Source organism: Hemiscyllium ocellatum, chromosome 24, assembly GCF_020745735.1.
Source record: "Hemiscyllium ocellatum isolate sHemOce1 chromosome 24, sHemOce1.pat.X.cur, whole genome shotgun sequence".
Classification (NCBI taxonomy): Eukaryota; Metazoa; Chordata; class Chondrichthyes; order Orectolobiformes; family Hemiscylliidae; genus Hemiscyllium; species Hemiscyllium ocellatum.
Genome location: NC_083424.1, coordinates 17,647,364 through 17,669,587, shown reverse-complemented (window position 1 = coordinate 17,669,587; position 22,224 = coordinate 17,647,364). Strand labels below are relative to the sequence as shown.

The 22,224-nt window shown below is 41.3% G+C and overlaps 1 protein-coding gene across 2 annotated transcripts in view; it reads left to right on the top strand.

Moving 5' to 3' along the window:
• Nucleotides 1-4,244: 4,244 nt before the first annotated feature.
• LOC132827079 (probable E3 ubiquitin-protein ligase HECTD4) overlaps nucleotides 4,245-22,224 on the top strand; it is a 302,053-nt gene continuing 284,073 nt past the window's right edge. For both annotated transcript variants that reach the window (XM_060843537.1, XM_060843536.1), the window contains exon 1: nucleotides 4,245-4,763. In XM_060843537.1, the coding sequence (XP_060699520.1) occupies nucleotides 4,593-4,763 (171 nt within the window). In that variant the 5' untranslated portion in view covers nucleotides 4,245-4,592. The remainder of the gene's footprint in view (nucleotides 4,764-22,224) is intronic.

Below are 22,224 nucleotides of genomic sequence, written 5' to 3'. Positions count from 1 at the left end.
TAATAATTTCCAAAATTAGACTGTATTCGTTATGAACTGAAATCACTGTTTGTTAAAAATTCTTTTAATGTGTGTAGCTTCTTGATCAGAGTAATTGTGAACAGGGAATACATAAGTCACCTGGTACATTTCCTAAAAATTTATGCAGATAATATACATTATCTGGGCTACAATACTATTCTAGCTTATTTACAATGCAATTCACAAAGGGATATTGGCATGATATTAAAACCATAACAGTTAATGGGCAATTTGGAATTAGTCCAAAATAAGTTAATATCTCCTTCTAAGTACACTAATGTTTTATAGTTTCTAGGAATAGGACACTTTTTAATGAATCAGCGGAGCCTTTTTTTATTCCGTGGTACAGTAACAGTATCCTGTCTCAAAGCATATCTTTCAAGATCTTACATGCAGAACAGATAAGCTGCAAATGCCAATAGAACTGCCACTTGCTCAGATGAACATTTCTGAAGAGAGCTTATGTTAAGGTCAAAACTGAAGATGGAGCCAGGAGGATACTCAAGTTAGGCCAGGGGAGAAAGGGAGGAAGAGGGAATTGGGTTGGGCCTAGTAGGACTATAGAGGGTGCATATGGAAATGTGGAATGGCATGCCAGGAATGCTGGACCTTGATATAATTAGGAGTTATGGGGTAGAAGAACTTTGGAGTCTAAGAAGACTCTGAGATATGTCCCTGAGATCTTGGAGGGGGCTTAAAATTTTGCAGTATTCCAACAAGAAGGCTGGAACCTAAAGCTATTCAATTGGCTTATGTCTACAGTAAACAAAGTCTGAGGCTTGAAAGTCTTCAGGCCATCAAGTGGGTGGACTTAAGTAGTTTTGAGACTGGAAATGCTTGAGGAATTTAAAGAATTAAGGATTGATCAAATCCATGAGAAGTCAGTGATGTTACGTGAAGTAGCTCAGAACAAAGAGTATTGATAGATCTAGAAGCAGTAGTGTGATATTATATGGCTTGGAATACAGAGTCTTGATAAATTTAGCAACACATGACATTTGGATGTGGGATTATTGTAATTTGCTGAGGCATGGGAAGAGTTGGGTGATTGTTCTGGAAGTGCTGAGACAAGCTATATGAGAGAAAGGCCTGGCTTATGAAAGCACTGTATTGGTTGAGAGACACAAAAACAGCAGTTGCTGGAAAAGTTGAGCAGGTTTGGCAGATCTGTGAAGAGAAATCAGAGTTAACAGTTTGGGTCAGGTGGACCTTCCTCAGAACAGGTCTGAGGAAGGGTCACTGCACCTGAAATGTTTCTCTTCACAGATGCTGCAAGACTTGCTGAGCTCTTCCAGCTACTTCTGTTTTTGTTTCTGATTTATAGCATTTGCAGTTCTTTTGGATTTTTATTTAGTAATGGTGGAGGAATGAGGGTGGGCAATGGAGGGAAACAGGGAGCCTGAGGAACCATAAGAATTGAATATGCTGAGTAAATTTTGGAAGGTTAGATAAAGATTTTGCTAGACTATTGATTTTCAATGACAGAAAATTCAGATAGATTTTCCCTGTCTATATTTATTGCAGTCCAATTGCTTAAAACCCTGGTGGCAAGAATGAAAATATAATCTAAACTGTTGTTTTGCAACAACTGAGGTGAACTGTCATCTAATGCAAAATGTATTACCAAAGCTAATAAATAAGTAACATTCTATCTTGATCGCATGACATTCTGGGATTTTAGCACTGGAAGTGGACATGTATATGATGCATTAATGAAATAAAAATAATGTGAATTATTCTTTGACATTATATATTGGAGGGTACAGTGACATTATTCTTGCAAATATTACTGATTTCAGGAGGTTTTTGTAGGTCTAAAGCACAATTATAGAGAAATGAATATGCATGTACATGTAACACCATAAGTACAGTCTATTCTTGTTATTCTAGTCAATTTTGCACAAAAAATTTGTGAATTACCTAATGATTTAAGGTGCACAGCAAAGTGTGAATGTAATGTTAACAATTTTGAATGATCAGATAATTTGAGCTTAATTATTTTGAATTAAAACCCTGCACCCTGCATTGTAAACTAACAAAATAGCTCTGTGTTCCATGTTTTCACAGTTCAATTGCTTGTTATTCATTTTGTACCATGCAAATAGTAGGGTTGTATTTTACTGAGTGTGGCTCTTTCAGTGACCAGCATCCTAACACTACCATCCTCTGACATCATTGACCCTGCAGCATTTCCCTGTGTTTATTAGTTCTAGCCGTATTATGTTCCCTATTGCCCATTTTATTATTTAATTCTGAGAGCTCTCACTTTCATTGTTTCATGAGATGTATCCGCATTACTTCCTTAATGTTTGCCTGAATGTTCCTGCAAAATGCACTTTCATTTTTACATATTTTCTACGGTCTCTTTAGTGTATTCCCATAGCCTTTTTGTGCTATAAGATGTTCTCCCCCCATTGATCCTGAACTGTACTGTTCAACATTTACTTATGTTTTATTCATGATTGCAGGTTTTCCTCATTGCTTTGGGTCCCACTTTATCCTTGCGGTTCATTATATGTTCCCCTTAGTATATTATGCATTGGTCATCTGTTATATCTTCCCTACCTCTTCTGAAATGGATATTTCTCTATGGTTTACATCACAAAATCTTGCTTTAAGAAATTCCCCACTACTCCTTAATATATACCTATTTTTGAGCAGTCAATTCCTCCTGTTTATATCTTCAGCTGTTTTCAATGCTATATTCCCACTATTACTCGTAGTTTCCATTCCTACTTTCTCTACAATGTATGTTCCTCATACAATTCTAAAGCCATATTGCTATGTCCCCAAACTGCAATAAAGAACTGTGGATGCTGCAGACCTAAAACAAAAACAGGCATTGCTGGCGAAAATCAACAGGAATGGCAGCATCTGTGGGGAGAAAGCAAATTTAACGTTTTGAGTCCGGTGACTCTTCAAGGCAGTTGGAATTGGGGTGCTGCCAGACTTGCCGAGTTCCGCAAGCAATTAACTTTTTGCTATTTCCCCAATAGTTTATTCCTGCTGTACATCAATTTGTGCATGCTCGGTTACTGTTCCCATTCCTGTGTTGACTCTTTTTGTACATATTGCTGCAATACTCCAGTTCGTGTTCATTGATGCTACTGCCCTGGTGGCGATTCCTCCTGTTGCCTCTGGTCTTGGTTTTACTGGCATTGGAAGCAATGTATATATTCCTCTGTACTTATGTTTATTACTGATCCTCTTCTAAGTGATGGATACTGTACCTTGGTAACACAAAAAAGTATGCAATATTATTATCCTGATACTGGAGGGGTTCAATGTGTGAACACGTTGGTAGATCCTCTATTGCCCAAAGCCCGAACTCTGCACACTAATGATGACCCCCACAGTTATATGCTCAAATAAAAGCAAGACACCGCAGCTGCTTGAAATCTGAAATGAAAACTGAAAAGGCAAATCTTCTTTTCTCTCCACAGATATTGCCAACCCACTGAGTTCCTCCAGCACTTTGTTTTTGTTATCCAGTTTGTATTATTTTATTACCATAGTGGAATATTCCTACAATCGCTTATTTACTCCTTTCCCTGCGAAGTATTTTATGCTGTGACACCTCCCAACCCCAGCCCCGGCTGACTGCATTCTTGTATATTATTGTGGGTTGTCTTGGTGTGTCAATTCTGCTGTGCATTGTTGTGTTACGTATTCTCGCTATTTAATGAACATCTCTTTGCTCGTGAATCGTGTCCAAAGCGTAAAACACTCCGGGGATTGTTAGCCTCCCGCTTTTAATTGTTCTTTGATGTAAACCTATTCCCCATTGGGTTGCCCCTACTTTCCCTACAGATTCGCCTCTGGTGTATACTTTCATTTTTGTGATGAATTTCATCCGATTCTTCTGCCCATTCCTGGGAAGATTGGTCCCCTTTCTCACGGCTCCTTCTTTCTGTGTTTATACCATTCTACTTTGATTTCCCAGCTGTTGGTTAATCGGCCTCCCCGTGCACCTCCCGGATGAGTAGCTCACCCGGATTCCTTTTTTTTCCCCCACGTGAAACCATGCCAATGATGAAGTACCCCTCCCGTACAATCCTGTCCGACATCTCGGCTGTCAGCCTTTCTGCGGTGGGTGAAGCCCCTGCTGGTGGAAGAGCCCCGACTGGCCATTGCCCCCTGCTGGTGGATTGCCGGTTGTGCGCGCCGCCGTGCGTGACGCGGTGCATTTTGGGGACTGTCCCTTATCTGTCCAATATGGCGTCAGTGTGAGCGCTGACGGCCGCTGGGTGTGAAAGCGGCGCCGCTCCGACTGTCACTGAGTGAGGGACCAAGACCCAGCCCTATCCAAGCGGCCGCCAGCAACCCTCTCCTCCCCCGCGCTCCCGGCAGTTTATCCTCGGAGGGGTTGACTGTGTTTGAGCTCCCCCCCCCCCCCAGTTGCCCCGCCCGCTCTCCTCCCCTTTCTGGTTGCTGGGGTGTTCTTCCCCCTTTCCTCTCCCTCTCTTGTAAACATTTCCCCGCTGAGGGGCTGAAGAGATCGACGGGTTGCAATGGCGGCGGTGTGAGGCGGTAGCGCGCTGTCCGTGTGTTGGCGCCGGCCCTCGGGAGCCATGGCGGCGGCGGCTGCAGTGGCGGCCGCAGCTGCGGCCGATTCGGCCCAGTGGCTCTCGGTGAAAGAGGAGACGCTTTTCCTGCACGACGGCCTAATCAGAGTGACCGACCTGGTGGAGCTACCAACTGAGATCGGGGTTTCAGCCGAGCCTGGGGAGAACGAACAGGAGGTGAGCCACTCCCGCACCCCAAGCTAACCTCCTGACCTGTCGTTTATTGCTTGTGTGTCCGTTTGACAGGAACCACCACCCGGAGAAATACTGCAATTCACTGACAGACTGTCCCTGCTTGGCCCGAGGCACCAACCACTCCCGGACTTTGACGCAGTCTAATGACTGCGAGCAAGATGGAGACAGTTATTAAAATGTATAAAATGTCTATGTGGTGAAAAACGAATGTCAGACCAGCTCATCTTGGTCTGAGTGACTAATTCAGGTCAAGACAAACTCCCGTTAAGCCACTGAGAGACAGGAGTCCCGTTGAGTGGCTTCAATGCGGTGACAGACCCCGGCCCCTTTATGTCCTTTTATCCCTGGGTTGTTTGGGAATGACTCGCGCTGATCCAGTCTCCCCCACCCGCCCCAAGGTAAAACCGAATAAAGCGAATGGGGAATAATACACGTTCTGTAAAAAATTAAAGATTGTGGCGTTTCGGCAGTATGCCAACACTCAGCTTGGCAGGTCAGAGAGTCCCAAATAGGCAAAATAAAACCAGTGTTTTGATCTGTGGGGATCGGTTTCGGAATTAGGGTTATTGCAACTGGTGGGTATCTTAAAACTGAATATAAAACCGCATCTTGAATATTGCTTTCTAATCGCATTGATCATTTACTGCATTGATATTTAAACGATTTTTCCCAGATCATGATATTGCCCCTCCCATTAGCTTTTAAATGCGTGCATGTGGAGGATAACATAATTGTGCAGTTGATCAGTGACCCCACAGCTAAATCTGAAATAACATGTAGAGAGATGGAGGGGAAGCCATAAAACATAAATGAAATAGAACAGTTGATTCGGATTGGGGTTTAATCTGCGAGAGTGTTATATAATCGGAAACTGGCAAGACTGAGAGACATTTTAAAATTTCTGCGTTTTTGAGTCGTTTTGAGGAAGATTGAGATGGGCATAAAAAATACAGTAGTGATCGATCTGCATGGTGACGCATGTCTTAGCGCGAGCACGATATGATTGCGAGAAGTAGGTTACAATATTCAGATAAAAGCAAAATGTGACAGAGTTGAACTGTTGGCCCAGTGTAGTGTTCAGGTTTGTGTTGTCAGATAACGAAGTACAGCAGGGAATTAAAAAAGTGAAAATATTTGTCTGAATCTTGCCACAAAAACCAAAAACATGGAAAGGGACTTTGCAAAATACAGTGACAAGAGACAGAAAATAGTATATAAAAGGGAACTAAAATTAGCAACGTGGTACGAGAATTGATTGATTTGAACCCTGAAGGAAGCAAGAATTATAGCTGGGATAAATGTCCAGTTAAAAGTACAGTTGAATATGAATACATTTTCATGCGATTAATGTTTTAATTTGGGAGAGTTGATTTTGAATTTACTGAGGAAACACTTTCTATGTGTGAAAATAACTTGCGATGTCAGTAGCCAGTTTATACTAATAAATTGGTGAATTTAAACAACCTTCCTTGCTGAAAAGATACAGTTGTTTTTGGTGTCATTTCTGAAGAATTATGGGTCAAAGTTGATATTGAATGTAACATCAGTTTGCCTAAGTGTCCCAAGAGTTGAATGTTTTCCTTTATGCTCAGTTGGCAAATGTACTATTGGTTTCGAATGAAGTTGTTCAGATCCAGAACATTGCATGTTCAATTTCAGTCTGTTACTTATTTAGTTTTGGTTAGCTTGTTCTCATTTGTTTCAACACTCCACTTGGCAGGCGAAAGTGCAGCAGTGGGTTTATCTATTCAAATAAGTGTGTATGTGTGTGACTTTGAGAACACAATCAAATTGGTATGTTGAATAAACTCCTACTTACCAACTCTGTTGAAGGATGCCACTTACATGAGGCACTGGTTGTTCGTGGGAATCCACATTCAGGCTACCTCTTGGCTTGGCACTTTTGGTGAAGCAGTCAGACAAATTAGATCAACAGTGATAAATGCTATCTATATGACATCTTTAGTTTGAATCATCCCAAGCGCATAAAACTAAAGATTGCACCTAGCCACAAGGTATTTGATCAGATTGCCAAATGCTTGCACATACAGATAGTTTTGAGGACTTTTAGAGGAAGGAGGAGAGAGAGTGAGAGGTACGTGGATAGCATTCTGGAACTAATTAGGACCTAGGCAGCTACAGGCAAAGTCAAAAGCATTCAATAACAATGCTATCGGAAATAGTGAGGGGTGCATTATAAAAGGACTTAAATTGACTGTTTTGATTTTTTAAAAAATCCATTCTGCAGAAACATAGAAACTAGGAGCATGGGTAAGCCATTTGCGCCTGATCCATCATTTATGATCGTGGCTGATAAATTATCCTCTCAATAAATTTCGATAAATATTTTTAAAAATACAGACTAGAGCTCGCCCTGAGTTTATGTCAGACTTGTCTGCCATTTTTGTTCTTTGAGCTCATTTTTACAAGAAAGCCTTTTCTGTATTTCCAGGTCAGCACTCAAATCTTTGCCCATTCATTATCATGATTTTTTTTCTCTCACTTTCCTTCATAAGTGTTTTTTTCCCCAACTTTCACACAATCCCAGTGCTGCCTATTGCTCTCTGACAAAACTCTTCACAAAACTCCTTTCTTTCTTCATTTGTAAACATGGATAGCAATGCTGGCAGGTTGTAGTGGGGTTGTCAGAAGAAAGGTATCTCAGCTTTGCTGCCATAAAAAAAATTGAACAAAACAGGTACTTAAATTGATTTTTACCTTGGTTCTGCTATATCCTGTGTTCTGAATTTAGTTAAATGGAATTTCAGAATTGTTGGCTGCACATATTTGTTGGAGTTTGATCATTCTGGTTCTTGTGATGAGTGAATTTTGATGTTAATCGTTTGCATACTTGCATAAAGCATTGAGTTTAAAAGTAATACATTTAGAAATTCTGAGCATTCCTTAATGAAGAATTGCCCTGTTATTTTTGCCCCAAAATATAATCATACCTAAACTAAAATAAAGAACTGCAGATACTGGGGATATGAAACAAAAAGAGAAATTGCTAGAGAAGGGCAGCAGATCTGGCAGGATTCTCAAGAAGAAAGCAGAGCTAGTATTGAGTTTGGTGACTCTTCATTTGACTGAAAATGTTAACTCTGCCTTTTTCCCCACAGACACTGTCTGGCTTGCTGAGTTTCTGAAGCGATTTCTAGTCTAATCTAGTCTAGTTTATGGGCGGCACGGTGGCACAGTGGTTAGCACTGCTGCCTCACAGCGCCTGTAGACCCGGGTTCAATTCCCGACTCAGGCGACTGACTGTGTGGAGTTTGCACGTTCTCCCCGTGTCTGCGTGGGTTTCCTCCGGGTGCTCCGGTTTCCTCCCACAGTCACAAAGATGTGCGGGTCAGGTGAATTGGCCAAGCTAAATTGCCCGTAGTTTTAGGTAAGGGGTAAATGTAGGGGTATGGGTGGGTTGCGCTTCGGCGGGTCGGTGTGGACTTGTTGGGCCGAAGGGCCTGTTTCCACACTGTAAGTCTAATCTAATCTAGTTTTGGTATAATCAGACCTGGATTGGTTTTGCTTCTTATTGTGAATATTGTAACATCTGTCAACAGAAATTATAACTGAAAACTGAACATCTCTTAGCTACATAATTAGAATATATTGGTTTAGAAATGGTATTACTTTGCTTTGGGGTCTGATGTTATAGTGTATGTTGCTAAGAATAAGATTGTCCAGCACAGGACATTTTGGCAGTCCATAATAATTAGTGTAACTGTTTAAGATAATAAATTCTAGCTTCATAAGAGTTTACTAAATCAGAATACTGTATAAACACCGAGCCAAATGGTGGGAGTATTTGGTCAGATGACCAAAAGCATGATTGAAGTGGGAGCTGCTGAAGGAGTGTTTAAGGGAGAAAAGTGAAGTAGAGAGGTAAAAGAGAAGTCCAGAGCCTGCTGCCTGGCAATTGAAGGAGTAGAGTACAAATTGAACAGGCTATTGAAGCTAGTGAATTAGCTTCTGAAACATAGCCAGTAACCCAAGAGAAAATAAAGATGGTGATAAATTTAAAAATGTTACTCCTGTCTGATACATACATATCCAGTAAGGGTTTGGAGAATCAGACAAAGGAGTGGGAAAACAATGTCCAGTTATTTGTGGGCGGCACGGTGGCACAGTGGTTAGCACTGCTGCCTCACAGCCCCTGTAGACCCGGGTTCAATTCCCGACTCAGGCGACTGACTGTGTGGAGTTTGCACGTTCTCCCCGTGTCTGCGTGGGTTTCCTCCGGGTGCTCCGGTTTCCTCCCACAGTCCAAAGATGTGCGGGTCAGGTGAATTGGCCAAGCTAAATTGCCCGTAGTGTTAGGTAAGGAGTAAATGTAGGGGTATGGGTGGGTTGCGCTTCGGCGGGTCGGTGTGGACTTGTTGGGCCGAAGGGCCTGTTTCCACACTGTAAGTCTAATCTAAAAAAAAGTGAGTAAATGTGGGGTACAGGATCAGAGAAGAGTTGCTACACCACTTACAAATTCTGTCAACTTGATATTTTAGATTAGATTAGATTCCCTACCAGTCCACCCTCTGACTAATGCACCTAACACTATGGGCAATTTACTCGACCTGCACATCTTTGGAACTCAACCTGCACATGGGAGTACTGTGGCTGTGGGAGGAAACTGGAGCACCCTGAGGAAACCCAAGTAGACACTGGTGGAGTGTGCGAACTCTACACAGACAGACAGTCACCTGAGGCTGGAATCAAACCTGGGACCCTGGTGCTGCTGGGCAGCAGTGCTAACCACTTAGCCAGCCGTGCCGCCCCAATTAGCGTTGATCTTGTTTTCCAATGACATGCTCCCCCTGCTATTGTTGATTCTCCAGATACAGAAATATGATTGGTGGAGCAGCAAGGATGGGAGGTAAGGGAATCTGTCATTAGAGATGGTGAACAGTAATCTTAAATAATATTCCCTTTGATTGGAATATTCTATGTTCTCTGGAATTGGGATGACCACCTTGAGTCGAACTTTCAACATCCTCTGTGACCATGACAAGGTTTAAAGAAAATAGAAAATGGATGAAGGAGACAGAGACCCAGAAAGGAGATAAAAAGCAGGCCCTGAGGAAACACTGCCCTGTCCTTGGTACGTGTGCAACAGACAGAAAGTTATTACGTATTAAACTCATGTAAGTAGGGCCTGAGGCAGCAGTCACAAATGAAAAGAAAATCATGCGGATTAATTTAATTTTACCTTGCCAAAACTGCTTATGATTATCTGATTGCTATTTCATTTAATCATCTATTGGAACTTTAGATGAATCTAATCTTAGTCTATTACTGTACATTGGAAATGGGTTTTTCCAGATGGCAGTGCTAAATGGCGACACCTTTTTCTCCTTTTACACAGGCATAATGTACATCAGATCCAGTATGGTCATGCCCTTTGTACTGTATGGACTTCATCCTGTTTTGCATGTGCTACCTGAATATAAAACTGAAATGCTGCAGTTGATTGTTGACTTTGCAGAAATGTATTGGTCCACAATCTTGGCAGTAATAGAAAATAGCTGAAAAATATGTTGCTGAAAAAGTGCAGCAGGTCAGGCAGCATCCAAGGAGCAGGAGAATCGGCGTTTTGGGCATAAGCCCTTCAGGAATCGATATTTAAAACCTGGGGGGGGTGCAGTGAGAGAGGGACTCACTGAAATCCTCGTAGAGGGAGGAAGAGAGCTTCTTCAAGGAAGGTACCCTTGCAAGAGGATCCGCAGTAGGTCAAAAACAACTAGGAGAAAGTGAGGACTGCAGATGCTGAAGATCAGAGCTGAAAAATGTGTTGCTAGAAAAGCGCAGCAGGTCAGGCAACATCCAAGGAGCAGGAGAATCGACGTTTCAGGCATAAGCCCTTCTTCAGGACTTATGCCTGAAATGTCAATTCTCCTGCTCCTTGGATGCTGCCTGACCTGTTGTGCTTTTCCAGCAACACATTTTTCAGCTCTGATCTTCAGCATCTGCAGTCCTCACTTTCTCCTAGTAATAGAAAATAACCAAAGGGAAGACTAATGTTAACTTCAAAGTATTTGCCACTTTTGGTTGTATGGAAACTTTAAAATTGCTGTTAATGTTATGAAGACTTTATGTTTAATGGTTTTGAGGGCTTTCATTTTGAAGAATTGAGAAAAATAGATTTATTTCAAATTCTTTGGATATACCTGGATATTTTGTTTTGTAAAGGATCAGTAAAGCTACACATTGAAACTTTTGAATGAGCATTTCTTGGAACCGCATAATTTCAGCAAATTGTTGAAATAATTTTCTGGAAGTAATTTGATGTGTGTCCCAGCTGTCTTGTTTGAAGAGTGTTCTGCAGGTAGTTGGAGTTTGTCTTAATTTTTATTTGGGGAAATCTACTGAAGACTAACCTGCAAAGCTCATCTCTCCTGTTTCTGAAGCCACATCTTTGTGAATTCAATGTTAAACCTGAATGTCATCTTGTGTGACTGGAAGACTTCTCAATATTGTTTCCTGAGCGAGTTGCATCTGCCAAGATCCTGGAAACAACTGGATGTGTCTTGTGGCCTGTCTACGTATGCCAGATCTGAACGTTCCAACTCTATTGGAATAAATGTTGTGCCATAATAAATCAATTTTGTGGTTATTAAAAATAGATTTTAAAAGAAAATTTTTAGTTTAACTTGGTGAGATAACAAATGGGAAATATTGCTGAAAATCAGGCCCTGCTATTCCATGAGCTGTCGCAAAAGCATAAATGACCAGTTTAATCACTAAAATGGTTAACTTAACCTTACTGACCACCAACCAGGAAAAATTCTCACTAGGTTGCATCAATAAACAAGAAATAAAAACTAACGTCTTTCTTGAGTATTAGTTCGTAATGATTGGCAAAACCAAATAATTAGTTACTAATATGCAAATTTAAAAGATACCCTCTTTAAAAATCCCAACAGATTCATACATAAAGAGGGGAAACAAGACAGTTGGGTGGCAAATGTAGTCAAAAAACAAATTCTGTAGATCAAGACTCCAACTGCAATCAGCAGAATGAGGTGACTTTCTCACAATTTGTTGGCAATTATAGCGCAACATCAACTGTACGATATTTGTTGGCTGGTCATTTGTACCTAAGTTGTTGCATGAATTGGAAGCTCTAGTCAGTATCTTTTACTGCTAGTTTTCTTTTGATCCAGGCAAGAAAGATTGGTTTTCAGGTGTTTAGAGGTCTGAGTGTAACTGCTGTCTTCTCAGTTCTATGATGAACTCCAACTCAACAGTCTTCCAGATTTTGTTGCCGGGCAGTTTTAATCCAACAACACTTGGTGTCAGCTCAAGTTTGAAAAATTTTGATTCAGTTTCTCTAGAAATTATATGCTCTTGCATAATCAAATAAGTGAATATCACAGTTCCACATTTATTTTAAAAGTAAAACTGGTTTTTCTGTACAACATTCTCCAAATACAAATATATATGATCCTAATAATAAAGAGAGGATACAGTTGACCATATTAGGAACTGAGTAAAATCATGGAGTCGTGGGACTAGAGAACAAAAGTGCACTCTTTCCATCTTGGTTGTAACAGTACCCATTTTCCATGTTTCTCTGTTCTGATTTTGTTTGAAACATTATTGCACAAGCCATATGTTGCCAAGTAATTGCATTCCTTTGGAAAAGAAGCTTTTATTCTTGCATTGATTCATATTTAACATGCTGTTTTGATCTGATTGGGCTTTGTCTTGAAATCAGATGAGCTGTTACAATTTACGGAGTCTTTTCACTTGATATTTGTGTAATCTTGCCTACCTGCAGGAAATGCTATAACACAAACAACAACAAAAGATACTGTTATGTGATTGTATCATGTAATAAGAGTTAGCGAGAATAAGCAAGGAACCCTGAAGAAACTCCAGGAATTTGATCCCATTAGTGGAGCAATTAAAACTGGAGATGCTCAAGAAGTCATACTTTTTTCTGAATTATATATTCTATCTGAATGTAGTGGGTCTAGAGAAGATCAGAGAGGCAAACAACTCACTGGAGGAGGTGGTTCCAGAAATATCCCCATCCTTAATAATGGAAGAGCCCAATGCATCAGTGCAAAAGATAAGGCTAAAGCATTCGCAACAGTCTTCAGCCAGAAGTGCCAAGTGGATGATCCATTCTAGCCTCCTTCAGTGATCCCAAGCATTATAGATCCAAGTCTTCAAATTCTGTTCACTCCAGATGACAGCAAAATGAGATTGGAGGCACTAGAAACTGTAGAGGCTATGGGCCATGCCAATATTCCAACAATAGTACTGAAGACTTGTGATCTCCAACTTGCCACTCCCCAACCCAACTTCTTCCAGTAATTCCATCCACTTGCTGTTGTAATAAGTAGATTATAATACTGGCATCTACTTAATGTGGAAAATTGCCCAGCTATGCTCTGTACATAAAAATCAGGACAAGCCCAATGCAACCAATTAATATCCCATCAGTCTACTCTTGATCATCAGTAAAATGATGGTAGTTGTCATCACTAGTGGTATCAAGCAGCACCTGTTCAGTGAAGCCCAGTTTTGGTTCTGATAGTGCCACCTAGCTCAGATCTTATTACAGCCTTGGTTCAAATGTGGACAAAAGAGCTGATTTCCTGAAATGAGGTGAGAGTGACAGCTGATGACATCAAGGCTGCATTCAACAGAGTGCGGCATCAAGGGCTCCAGCAAAATTCGAATCATTGGTTATCAAGGGGCAAAATATTGGCTTGTTGGATTAATACCCGGCAGGAGGATGGTTGTGAAGGTCAGTCATTTAAAGTCCAGGATATCTCTAAGGAGATGGGTAGTGTATTAGATCCAATTATCTTCAGGTATACCAAAAATATCCTTTCCTCTATCAAAAGTGGGGATGCGCAGTCGTCAGTCAACAATGTTCAGCATCGATCACAATTCCTCAGATATAAAGCAGTCCATATTCAAACGCAAGAAGATCTGGACAAAGACATTGTTTCGGACGCGACTGGAATACTGTGTGCAAGTCTGCTCTCCCTGCTGTAGGAAGGATATTGTGAAACTTGAAAGGATTCAGAAAAGATTTACAAGGATGCTGCAAGATGTTGAAGTGTTTGAGATATAGGGAGAGACTGAATAGACTGGGGCTATATTCCCTGGAGCATTGGAGGCTCAGGGATGACTTTATACAATCAGAGGTTTATAAAATCATGAAGGACATGGATATGGTAAATAGACAAGGGCTTTTACCTAGTATTGGAGAGTCCAAAACTAGAGGGCATAGCTTTAAGGTAAGAAGATTAAGACTTAAAAGGGACTAAGCGACATCCTTTTCATGCACAAGGTGATGAGTGCTAGAGGAACTGGAGGAGGATGGCACAATTACAACATTTAATTCCCATCCAGATGAGTATATGAATAGGAAGGTTTAGAGGAACTTTGACCAAATGGGACTAGATTTATTTAGGCTATCTGTTTGGCAGGAATTAGTTGGACCAAAGGGTCTGTTTCCATGCTGTATATCTCTGACTCTATAATTCCCAGCCTTGGGCTTACAAATGGCAAGTAACATTTACCATAAGACATAGAAGTGGAAGTAAGGCCATTCGGCCCATCGAGTCCAGTCCGCCATTCAATCATGACTGATGGGCATTTCAACTCCACTTACCAGCATTCTCCCCATAGCCCTTAATTCTTCGAGACATCAAGAATCTACGTCACACAAAAGCCCTAAGCAATGACCATTACCAATAAGAGGCAATCTAACTACTGCCCCTTGACATTCAGTGGTGTTGCCATCACTGAATCTCCCACCATCAACATCCTAAGTGTTACCATTGAACAGAAACTGAACTGGACTCCCCACATTAACACAGTGGTGACAAGAGCAGGTCAGAGGCTAGGAATGCTGTGGCGAGTAACTGACTAACTGTCTCCCCAAAGCTTGTCAGCTATCTGTAAGACACAAGTCAGGAATTTGATGGAAAACACCCCACTTGGGTGGGTAGCTACAGCTCCAACAACACTCAAGCTTGACGCCATCCAGGACCAAACAGCCTGTGTGACTGGCACCAAATCCACAAGCATCTATTCTCTCCACTACTGGCACTCAGCAGTATGTACTGTCTTCACGATACACTGCAGAAAATCACCAACGATCCTTCCAAAACCCATAACCATTTCCATCTAGAGGGACAAGAATAGCAGATACATGGGAAGACTACCTTCGAGTTCTTCTCCAAATCACTTACCATCCTGACTGGGAATATATTGTCATTCCTTCACTGTCAGAGTCAAAATCCTGGAGTGCCAATTCTGGGCATTGTGGGTCAACCTAAAACGTGGGCTGCAGCAATCAAAGAGGACAGTTCACTGCCACCTTCTTGGGGCAACTGGGGATGGGCAGTGAACGCTGGCCAGCTAGCAATGCCCACAGTCCACGAGTGAATAATTATTTTTAAAAAGTGAAGGAACTAGTCCGTGGAGGGATTTGGAAACAAGGATATTAACAAGGTTTTTTTGAACAGAGTTAACATAGGTCAGCAAACACTGGTTGTAGACACCAACAATAGAGTTTTTGATTTAAAAAAAAATTGTGGATGCTGGAAATCAAACAAAAACCGAAATTACCGGAAGAGCTGCTACTGGTTTGGCTGAGAGAAATCAGTTAACTGAAGGAGGATTACTGGACCCAAAATGTTAACTCTGATTTCTTTCTATTGATGCTGCCAGATCTAAGCTATTCCATCAATTTTCTGTCGTTTGTGACAGAGTTTTAGATGACTAGATTACAAATGGAGAATTGAAGTCATCAGCTGTGAGTGCTTTGAACATCTAGAGGTAACTGATATGAATGAGAATCTCAGCAGTAGGTGAACTGAGAAGGGTGAAGTCATGGAGATGAAAATAGGCAATCTTGGTTAGTAATCGTATGAATACAAGATTAAAACCTGATTGCATAGTCAAATGTTTCAGTAAGGATGCAATCATACATATTAACCTCAAACTATTGCCAGGGAGGGGAAGAGAGTTGGCAGCTAATGAGTGGAGTTAAGATGAGGGACTGTAAGCAATGATTTCACTCTTTGCGGTGTTTAACTGAACATTTTCACTCATCTAGTACTGGAATTTGGATTTGTTTTCTGATAATACAGTAAAAGTGGAGGAGTTAAGAGGGTGGTGATAAGACAGAACTGGATGTGAAAACTAATGTACTTTAGGATGTTAAGGGGCATCATGTGGATAAGAAACAGGAGGAAGCACTGAACAAATTCTTTAGAATGGCAGGGTTAATTGGGAGATGGGAAGAAAAACCATTGCAAATGATTCCCTGGATATGATTAGGAAAGACCATGCCATCTTCTATCCTTATCTATCTGGCAGATGGTGATGGAGAATCATTGGAAGAGAAGGATTGTTTGGTCAACTGTGCCGAAAAGACTGCAGATAGGTTGAAGAGGGAAAATTTATCTTTGTCACAGACGTAGGATATCATGGTGACGTGTGAGATTTTCAATACTGTGGAGTGGAAACTTGTTTGGAATGATTCAAACGTGTTTCTGGAGACGATGGAAACTAAATTTGGAAGTGACATCAGGTTCAATGACTTTGTAGAGGAAAGAGAGATTAGAGATGGGGCAATACTTCATAAGGTCACAAAGGTCAAGGTTTAGTTGTTTGAGGAGAGAATAAAGGCAAGCAAATTTAAAGGAAAGAGAGGCAACACCCAAAAAGAGAAGCATTTATAATATTGGGTTACACTGGGACCTTGGAGGGAATCTTACTTGATTAGTAGGAGCTGGAGGTGGATTCTGTGGACAGGATCACTTCAGGGATAGGAGAGATGTGAGTTCATGCTTGTATATGCAAATGCCCCCGGTAGATGGCCTGACCACCTGCTGGTATGCCTATTAACTTTTGTACATATGTGTAGACATGCATGCACTTTACTGGTAACTAGAATATGGTGCAACAGTACCATTCTACCAGAACAGGCAGAATGGAGACAGTTATTTTGTAGATAAACATTCAATAATGACCATAATGTTTCTTTTTGTTCATTATTTCATGTAGAATTCTGGCTGTTGTTTGTCCATTTTTTTGATACATGCCAAGCATGAATGTCATCCCCTCAAAAACAATACCTCGTGTATAAGTCAACTTCTAATTACAGCTTTAAAAAAAGTCTTCAAAACTCCACCTAATACGAGTATATACAGAATGTTACTTTTCCTTATAGAATTTGGTTCCACCACCTTTTCTAGTAAAATGTTCCATATTGATGGAAAAATAATCATCACCTCCTCTTTAGATCTTGTGTCCGTGATTTTGAATCCATGGCTTATTTATTTATCCACTTAGTGGAAGTAGTTTTCTCTCATCTATTCTATCAAAACATTTTTGTGAGCTTAAATCTCCAATAGATTACTTCTAAACATTTTCAGTTCAAGGGACAAAAGTCCTAACTTTTCCACCACCTCCTAAATTAAATTCCTCATCTCTAGTAGCCACCTGATCAAATCCTGATTAACACCTTTACATCTTTCCAATATGGAGCTCAGAACTATCTGTAATATTGCAGCTGATGCCTACCCATCGAATTTGAAAGTTTGAGCATGATTGTTTTGTTTTCATATTCTGTTCCTCCATAAACACAAACACAAGTAATGTCATATGCTTTTCTTATGTTTTTCCTCTGTAACAAATATCTGATCATAACCCTTTTGCTTGAGATTGTGGTCAAAGTTTTGCAGCTTATTTACGAGATTCGTACATTGCTCTGGGGTGTACTTGTGCTCCGTTTTCGCATAGGAAAAGGAAGTAATTGACATCATGAAATTCTGTATAATGTTACTGTTGTAATGTGTGGCACTCATCTAGTGGGTCATTAGATGAACGGTAAAGTAGTGGGGAAGGAAGAGAAAGCATACACTTCATATACAGATGGAAGCTCGACAAAAAGGAAACCACTGATCAACTTGTAATGTACCAAGCTCTAGACTATCTCCAATATTTCTAGTGTGCAGTGGCTGCATTATCTACCAGAACATTGCTTTTCACAATGGACGTTTCAGCACTCCACACCAGCACCTCCTACCCTGACAGCATCACTGCAACAGCCTTCGTACTCAATACCAGCAACTGCCAAACTCCAAGCACCATCCTACAACTCATCCGCTTCATCCGCAACCACATCATTTGCACCTTTTGACAACCAATTCTTCATCCAGACACGTGGAACAGCAATGGGGACCAAATTTGCACACCAATATGCCAATATTTTCATGCACAAGTTCAAATAAGATGTCTTTGCTGCACAGGAACTCCAACCAGCACTATATACCAGATATATTGACAAAATTTTATTCCTCAGGACCTATGGCGAGGAGGCACTGAAACAACTACACAGTGATATCAACAAGCTTCGTCCCACCATCAGATTTACCATGGACTACTCTTTAGTATCAGTCTCATTCTTGGGCATACGCATCTCTGTCAAGGACGAGCACCTCAGCACCTCACTCTACCGCAAACCCGTGGATAACCTGCAGTTCTCTAGCTTCTACCCCAGACATATTAAAGCAGCCATTCCCTGCAGATAAGCCCTACGCACACACAGGATCTGTTCAGATGAGGAAGAATGCAACGGACACCTGAAGGTGTTCAAGGATGCCCTCGTAATAGGGTATGATGCTCAACTCCTCGATTACCAGTTCTGATGTGCCGCACCGAGAAATCATAATGACCACTTCAGGAGACGGACACAGGATGTATATGATAAGGTACACTTGTTGTCCACTACTTCCTGGGAGAGGAGAAACAACGCCATGTTCTTTGCAGCCTGCAACACATTATTGATGAGGATTAGTATCTACCAAGACTTCCCCTATGCCTCCACTTCTCACCTTTAAACAACTGCCAAACCTTAAATGATTGTTCGTAGCAAACTGCCCAGCCTTCAGGACAACATTGGCACAACACTGTGCAACACTGTCATGGTAACCACTGCAAGACATGTCAGAGTGTCGATAAGGATACCACCATTACATGTGGGGACACCACCCACCATGTGCATGGCAGGTACTCTTGATTCTGCCCACGTTTTCTATCTCATGCACTACAAACAAGGATGCCCTGAAGCATGGTACATTGGCAGATGCTATGACAATGGATGAATGAATACTGCACAACAATTGCTAGACTGGGATGTTCCCTCTCAGTTGGGGCAACGTTTATTTGGCCTTTGATCTTTGGGTGACTGTTATCCAAGATGGATTTTGGGATGCACAACAACGCGGAGTGGCTGAGCAGAGGCTGGTAGCCATGCTCATAACCCATGAGGATGGCCTTACAGGTGACCCCACTACACGACACACACTCTCATATACACACACTCACTCGCACAAACCCATTCTCATAGTCATGCTCTCTCTCATATACACACACGTACACTCCCTCCACTCACACCCACGCACGCACCCTCTCACATGCGCACACTTTACCAAGCATGCATTCCCCTTACTCCCTCCCCTGCTCTGGGGTTAATTTGCAGATACATTCTATTTTGCTCAAAAAGCATGCAACCTGCAGGCAGTTAATACAGTCAATCCAAGTAATATTTTATAAATTCCTACTTTGGATATTGGACCAGTCTGACTCAAGATTGGGATACAGACAGACTCTATCCGTACACCTTTAATGCATTGTCTGAGCTGAGATGCTATTTTTTGAAACATAAAACCTCAAGTTATCTCAAGAGTGTGACTTAAACATAGTTCTGGGATACACATATTAATGAACCGAAATCTGCAACCCATTCTAAAAGATGAAAGACTTAACAGCAATCTAGGTTTGTTCAATATATCATTTCAGTTGCATGACACTGTAATCTTTTGCTATAAATTCTGTCTTATGATCCTGTCCCACACCTACCTGAAGGAGCAGCACTCCGAAAGCTAGTGCTTCCAAATACACCTGTTGGACTATAACCTGGTGTTGTGGTTTTTATCTTTGTCCATCCCAGTTTAACACCAGCTCCACAATTAGCATCCACCAGATGCAGTTTATAATAAGCCTGTGCCTCCGCCACGTATTTAGATGAAGGCAGAAGACACTTGGGTACTAGAAGTTCCTTTCCAAGTTGCACACCTTTCTGACTTTGAAAATAAATCACAGTTTTGTCCTGGTTACTGGATTGCAATCTTGGAAGTCCCAACCTGATAGCACCATGTTTCTATACACTAACCATGATGTGGAGGTGCTGGTGTTGGACTAGGGTGAACAAAGTCAGAAGTCACACAATGCCAGATGCTAGAAAAGCATAACCATTCAGGCAGCATCTGAGAAGCGGAGAATCGATGTTTTGAGCATGAGTTCTTAATCAGGAACGAGGCTTGTGGCCCAAGGGGGCTGAAGGATAAATGGGAGGGTGGTGGGGCTTGGGGGAAGGTAGTTGGGAATGCGATAGGAAGGGGAACGTGGGGATGAAGGTGATAGGTTGGAGATGACGATGGAACAGATAGGTGGTGAAAGAAGATGGACCAGTAGGACAGTTCAAGAGGATGGTGCTGAGGTTGGAATGTTGGATCTGGGATAAGGTGGGGGGAGGGGACATGAGGAAATTTGGTGATCCCGTGTGGTTGGAGGGTCCAAGGTAGAAGATGAGGTGTTCTCACTCCAGGCGTTGGATAGTTAGGGTTTGGTGGTGGAGACGACTCAGGACTTGCATGTCACTGGTGGAGTGGGAAGGAGAGTTAATGTTATGCCACCAGGCAGTGGGATTGTTTAGTGCATGAGCCAGAGATGATCTCTGAAAAATTCTGCAAGTTGGTGTCCTGTCTCCTCAATGTAGAGGAGACCTCATGAGAGGAATGGGCGCAGTGAATGATATGTGTGGAAGTATAGGTAAATCTGTCCTTTAGTGCCTGGGATGGAAGTAAGGGAGGAGGTGTGGCCGCACATTTTGCATTTCTTGCAGTGGGAGGGAAAGGTGCCGAGAGTGGAGATGGGGTTGGTAGGAGTGCGTGGACCTATCAAGGGAGTTGTTGAGAGAATGGTTTCTCCAGAACTCATTTCGAGGTGGGGAGGGAAATATATCCGGTGGTGAGGTCTGTTTATAGGTGGCAGAAATGGCGGAAGATGATGTGATGTACAGTCCAACAGGTTTATTTGAAGTCTCAACCTTTTGGAGCATAGCCCCCTCAATCTGATGAAGGGCCTACACATGAAAACTGAGAGACCATAGCACTAGTAAGAGGAACAGGAGTAGAAAATTTTGCCTCTCAGGCCTGCTCCACCATTCAATAGGAGCACTGCTAGTTTGACATTTTTCACATCTAGTAAGGACTACCATGGTTCAGGAAAGCATAAATCAACACCACCTTGAGCGCAGTTGAGAAAGGGCAACTCTCATTGAGTGCTGGCATTCACTGTAATATGTGCATACCAGGAATGAATTGCGAAGTAAAAATATTACAATTATTAGCTGTACTTCCATTCAATGGCATCTTTGAATGATGAAAGATTTCCATGCACGTCAGTTTGATGAAAGATTTAGCTTATCCTTGATCAGAAATGGTAGCTGGTTCATTAAGGTGCCCTAGTTAGCCATCATTTACAAGATTTAAAAGTTGGCTGCTTTTATATATTGGCACCATGAGATTGTCCATCAATACAACTGTTGAAATATTAATGAATGTTCGACTTTATTTGATTTTGTATAATGCAAAGGTCCAACTTGCAATAATGCTGTACATTGAGTGGAATGAAATATGTGTTGTCATGCATTGTATAATTTAAATGTAGTAAGTATCTATCCATTGAATGATTTATTCACAAAATTGAAGATGATTCCAGGTTTGACCCTTGGTCTGTTCTAAGTGAGCTCTCGTGGGGCATTGGTAAAGATGCAGCAGTTGCATGCTTAAAGGATATAAAAGCAAATAGGATTTCTCTTCTTGGTTTTTGTCAACTGATTATCCATACAACTATTTGGATTCCAAATTGGGACTGGACTTGGTCAAGACTTTTTGTATTTAGGGCCTCAAATATGAATAATTCCCACTTGGGAGAGAGATCACTCAATGTTGAATTTAGTTAAGAGGTGATTGAATGGCAAAGTACAAATTTTTAGTGCTGCGTTTTTGATTTGATGTGATATTAATGTGTTTAATGACGGGCTGTTCATTTTATTTGCGCGTTTTGTTGAAATATCTGCAGTTCTAGAGATTTATTCCATTAAATTTAGAACTTAAATTCATTTCCACAAGGGGCTACTGTACCTTTAAGACTAGCGATCCTAGTTTGTCCTATTTTTAGGCATAGAGCTAATAACTAACTATCACACTTTGATCTAAGAGTAAAAGCTCTTGCTGTAATAATGGATATCGGGGCTGTTTCCAACCTGGCTTTAGAGAGGAGAAATATAAAGATATGAGAGGCAGTTTTTTTTTGCAGAATGGTTTGTGTGTTTCGTGAACTTCCAGAG